The 5,718-nt window shown below is 32.2% G+C and overlaps 1 protein-coding gene across 1 annotated transcript; it reads right to left on the bottom strand.

Annotated features, from left to right (window-relative positions):
* Nucleotides 1-5,076, bottom strand: LOC115969768 (myb family transcription factor PHL11). The gene is made up of 6 exons (XM_031089379.1): nucleotides 4,526-5,076; nucleotides 3,478-3,554; nucleotides 3,318-3,381; nucleotides 3,027-3,099; nucleotides 629-698; nucleotides 1-491 (listed from the first exon to the last, which is right to left on the bottom strand). The coding sequence occupies exons 1-6, from the start codon at nucleotides 4,686-4,688 to the stop codon at nucleotides 87-89; spliced, it is 852 nt and encodes a 283-aa protein (XP_030945239.1). The 5' UTR covers nucleotides 4,689-5,076; the 3' UTR covers nucleotides 1-86.
* Nucleotides 5,077-5,718: the final 642 nt, after the last annotated feature.

Below are 5,718 nucleotides of genomic sequence, written 5' to 3'. Positions count from 1 at the left end.
ATTATTTAACTTGATGCAAACAAATATAAGCAGGTACTAAAAGGTGAATTGTGTGTCAAAAGTGTAAAGACAATATATATCCAATTTTATCTCCTATAGGAAAGCATCTTGGTTTCCAACTCAGCTCCATTTGCTGCAAAAAAATCGTAACTACCTTTGGTATTCAAGTCAAACTGTATCAAACCCCCTTCAATCTTGAGCTTAACATCTTCATTTTCTTCTCTGCCTCCCTCTTGGTAAATTTGGATTGCTGAACTATTGGCCTTTTTGAAAATATCATTCATCTCTATCATGTTTTCTTTCCTCTCTCCTTCATTCATATTCTCCATGAGATTCGATAGAGCCAAATTGAAGTCCGTTAATTGGGATCTGGCCGCTTCAAGGCTTCCTGGGCCATTGATATCTAGGGAGAGACTCTTTTGGGCTTTCTCTAATATAGCCTGCAAGTACTTCCCTTGGGCCTCTATCCTCATCTGCAGTTTCTTTTGTACCTATTGGCAATGATGGGTCGTTTAACAATATGAAATCATAGATTTCGTTCATGAAGTAGCAAAACTTGTGATAATTAAGCAATTGTCACAAGTGATTAATCAAAATGTTACAGCAAAAGTATCCACAGTAGATATACCTCAAGCTGATCTTGTAATCTTTTCTGAACTTCAAGTTGACACTTAAGTGCTTCCTCAATTGGGATTTCTCTGTTATGTTCACAGAATTACTTAGTATCAAGTTTGTGAAAATTTTATGTAATGTATTATAAACCTGGTTTAAAACACTATTATTATTATTTTCATATGTGTTCTAATAAGTATTACAGTTTACTCCAAAAAAAAAAAGGTTTGTGAAAATTTGCAAAATGAAAGAAATTCACAAGATGAATCTAAAATGATACTAGTTCTAGAAATGAGTAGTGGAAACTAAGAAGCAGGATAAATTTTTGCTTCAAATTATGATATCAATAACTCTAATGATAAGCACAAAAGGAAGACAGAAAGTCACCAATTAATTAACTGGGCAAGTATTACAGTTTTTCCTATTTAACTTAAGTGAATGATGTCACGAGTCTTATAACTGAATTGGTACCTCCCCATAAATAAAGTATTTGGGAGTTTAGGGAAGAAAGGGTTCGAACTACAGGGTTAGTAGTATGTTGTAATTATCTCTAAAAAAAACTTAAGTGTAGGAAAGTTGCAATGTCCCCATTTTGGTTTAAAACATACACCCAATGTCCTAAATTGTTAATTCTCTAATCCATTCTATCATGTCTCAAAATAAAGTCATCTTTGAAATTTATCAATAAATAAATTTCCTAACATACCTCTTACTTTATTGAAAAAATCAATACCTCTCTCTCACTAAAATTTAAATTATGGGATAATTTTGGAAAGTTGTACCTTTTTATATAAAAGACAATGCATAAAATAATGTTTTCTTAAAAGTTGAATTTTAAAAATACGCCTAATAAAATGGGATGGAGGGAATAGAAAATTAGCAATGTCTCCCCTTATCTTTCTGTAATGACCATTTTACCTCATTCATTAGTATTTTCAGTCAAATTAATGGAAAACTTCATTTTATTTTATTTTAATAAAAAGTGTCTAGACCCACACGTTAATGATCTTAATAATGTCTAATATTAAAAACATGACATGCACAATTTGAATGGACTTGTGTATGTGATCATTATGCAAGTGATGTATTTGTTATTGAAGGGTATTAATGTCATTAATATGTGGGCAAGGCACATTTAAAAAAATGAATAATGCTAGAGGTACAAACTATTTTACAAAATAATTTACAAACTGTTGATGTGGTGAATGATTATTGGTATATGAAAAAGTGATATTAATGGTGGGTTTAGATGAAAACCAATAAGAGGTTGGCTACATCAACATTTTGTAAAAATTTTGTAAAACAGTTTGTACATGTAGGGTCTATTTAGATACTGCTTATTGCTGAAAACTGAAAATTGAAAACACTGTAGTAAAATAATTTTTAAATGTGTGAATAGTGTCATAGAACTCATTTTTAATGAAAATTTTGCTAAAAAAAGAGATTTGTAGGTCTCATGAATAGTGCATGGGACCCACACACAAAACGCTGGATCAAACTTAGTATTACCCTTAAAAATAACTTGAATTTTCTATTAATTTGATAGAAGTACTAATGAAAAGGGTACAATGTCACTACGAATAAATGAAGAGAGAATATTGTAGTAATATTTTATACTAAACGTGGTCATTACAACTATCCTATTTAAGGGAAGCAATTTGCAATTTACTAGAATTATTTTTGACAAGTTTTTTATATGAAAAGTCTTATATACATTGAGAGTTTAAATTTATTTGTGAATTCTCAAAGTTTAAATTCAGATAACTTTGTTCCAAGATCACTAATAGAATTAGGAAAAAATCAAATACATTTCAGTTGTGATTGAAGGAACACAAAAAGTGGAATAAATGATTTCTATTAAGCAAAATTAGTCGCTTGAACCCTCCCATGGAGAGGAAACCCAAGTTGGCCAAAATACTTACCATTGCCCGCTAAATCCAACCCACCCCTGAAGAGAAAACCCCAAAATACTTGCACTGGACCGCAAACCACACATATTGGGTAAGTGAGGGTGTGGTGTGGGATTTGTCTGCTACCCTAACCAATCACAATCAGCCTGCACTATTCCAATTTGTCACTGTTCCATTTTTTGTTAATTGAAAAATTAATACCTTTACCTTCTTTTGCTCTGTTTCTACTTGCTCATGCCCTACGACGGCTTGAAGGTACTGGATGTTTTGATTGTTTTACTTACATGCAAAAAGGTCAAATCTATGTTCTCACTGTTCTTTAGAAATTCCTTGGATTGAGAATGGGGGGGGGGGGGGGGGGGGGGGTGTGGGTGTGTCAAAGAAACTCTACCTTTGATAAAGTCTTATGGATCAAGATCATGAAACCTCTGTGTGTTATGACCATTTTTTTTTTTAATTGAGAAAGCAACAAAATCGACAAATGTAATTAATTGTTTCTCATACCCTTGTTCATTATCATCTCTGGAAGAATTGGTACTAGTCCCAGGAGAATTACTGAAATGTACATATGTGCCCCCTAAAATTTAGAAAGGGTAATGTGTTAGTACGAAGAATTCTGAAGCTGTAAACAAAAATAAAGAAAATGAAAACATGAAAAGTTCCAATAAAAAAGTACCAAGCATTAAAAGCAAAAATAAAAATCATTTATGTTCTATGAAGATAGAATTATTGGCTAAAAGTTTTATTGCCTATGAAAGCATTGGAAGAATTCGTGTGAAATATTTATGGACTCACCATTGCCCGCTTTGTTTTGTTCTACAGTATTTTGACTACGTGCTTGCTGTCCAAGTCTGTACTTCTGCATATTGATTTACATCCTAATGTTACATTCGTGTTCCACAAATCAAAATGCAAATGAAAAGAAAATTAGGAGAGAAGAAAATTTTATAATCACCTGCAAATGGCTCTTCAGATGGTACAATGTCAAGCCCTTCAAGCCCATCAGCCTCAATACAGACTTGGGAGTTGCTTCTGAAAATAAAATATAAAAATTAAAAATTAAAAAAAAAAATGCTCTCTAAATTATCGAGCAATATAGAAAGTGCTAAAACCTCATTTTGGCACAGTGAAATGAGACTATACAATCGATTTTCTAACAGAAAGTGCAAATGTAAATTGCTGGTTTTTGATGAGTTAACTGCATGAGAATTGGATTGGTTAATTCACTTCTAAGTTGTGAAAGGTTGTGAACTTGTAAGCAGCAATAATATGAGTAATTATTCAGTACTACAACAAAATGACACTTCATTTTCTCACATAATAGTAGATTTCATTAATGAAATTTATGATGAAATTTATGGTAGGATCCCATTTGTGTGTGATGAAAGAGTATCATGTTATTGTAAAACTAGTACCTAATGATTATTCAAAGAAAGTACCCAACAAGTTGGATGTTGGAGACAACAATTGGTTCTTTCTCATAACTCAATTCAAGTAAATAACAATTACGTCTCACTACATGATTTTTCCCAAAAATAAAAACTACTTGTTACATCTTGCTCATTCCCTATAATTCAATTTATAATGTAAGTCAACTAATTATTTATTGGGTGAAATTTGTGTCCAGTGCCTTTTTACATTAGATACGACATGATTCAGACATGTGTCCATTGCAAAAAGAAGCATCGGACACAAGCTATATATTTATTTATTAAGCTTTAAAAAAAAAAAAAAAAAATCATCCCAGCACAATGTTCAAAATAAGTAAGATTCTCCATTGAAACATATTTCGATGAATTGGAGGAAATGGACTAGAGTAGAGAAGTTGATAATTTTTGTCAAACATAACAAAATCAATGGCATCTCAAACTATAGCTATAATTTAGAAGATCAATATGTTCCTATGGTCTGCTTAACCAATTACCACTGCTCAAAATTGAAGAACATTAAACATAAATAAATATAAAGGAAGAAGAAAAGAGTTGAGTGGTAAAATAACATACTGTCAGGGCCACCAAGTTTAGTGACAGCATCAACAAATCGTTCGTGCAGATCAGGCGTCCACCTTAACCTGGGCTTCGGGTCTCTTGTCATCATCACAGCGTTCTCATATGGATAGCTCCCTACTGCTCTACCAACACCACCACCACTGTAATTCCTCTCCATCAGATTCAAATATATCACCCTAGCTAACTCACTCAACCCCTTTCCTTTAGGAAAACGAATTCCAGCTTAATTTTGCCTGTTTTTTCTTCTATCAGATCGGTACCATTGACTTGATGATCTCACGCAGCTGGCAGCTACCGGAAAATAAAGAGACTATGTATGTGTGCACAAACCTTGCTATTATGGTATATGTCTTGGTCTACGTAACAAATCAAACTGAATGGTATTTGGAAATGTTAATGATGTTACCAACGTTGTGCTTTGCAAATATTAAGAAATAATGGAGACCCATCAAAAGCTGAAACAGAGATCGATCGATGTCTGTGTAAGAAGCAAAAGGAGGAGTTGGCTTTGTTTCAAAGTCCTATTTATTTTAGTCACAAATTATTTATATATATATATATATATATTATAATTTAATTTGACGAACATGTAGAGTAAAGGTCGGCGGCGAATCTCAAGCAACAGGACACCATTCACATATAGATATAGATATCTATAGAATATATCGAATAACTTTATAATTATAATGTGCTGCTATAGCATAGCATAGCATGCTCCAATGGATCTTATCCACTCCACCTTGGACCGTTGGATCTATCTTACGATTCTATGACAAAATCCTACTCCCATTCCTAATGCTAGTCAGCTAGTTGGAGTGTGGGACCAAATTTCATAGGAAAATCCCTAAGATTCCCTAAATTTTACTCTATTATATTTATAATTTGAATTTTGATGTAACTATAAATATGATCCGTAAATTCGATCAATTTTTTGTGAGTTATATTATATATTTAGTTAAATGGGTATTTGTTTATCTATTTTTATTACTGTCTAATAGAGTAGAACCTGTTTGATTACTCGTAAACAAGTGTAATTGAGCACATATTAATATATTTTCATTTTTAATAGAGTTACAAATATTCTTCTCAATTATATATATATGATGATAGGTTAATTAACGTACAATAAAAGTGATGCCATTGATTTTCTCATGTAAAAATGATATTGAACTATCCACAATGTCTTA

Source organism: Quercus lobata, chromosome 12 (assembly GCF_001633185.2).
Source record: "Quercus lobata isolate SW786 chromosome 12, ValleyOak3.0 Primary Assembly, whole genome shotgun sequence".
NCBI lineage: Eukaryota > Viridiplantae > Streptophyta > Magnoliopsida > Fagales > Fagaceae > Quercus > Quercus lobata.
This window is presented reverse-complemented; position numbering and strand designations above follow the sequence as displayed.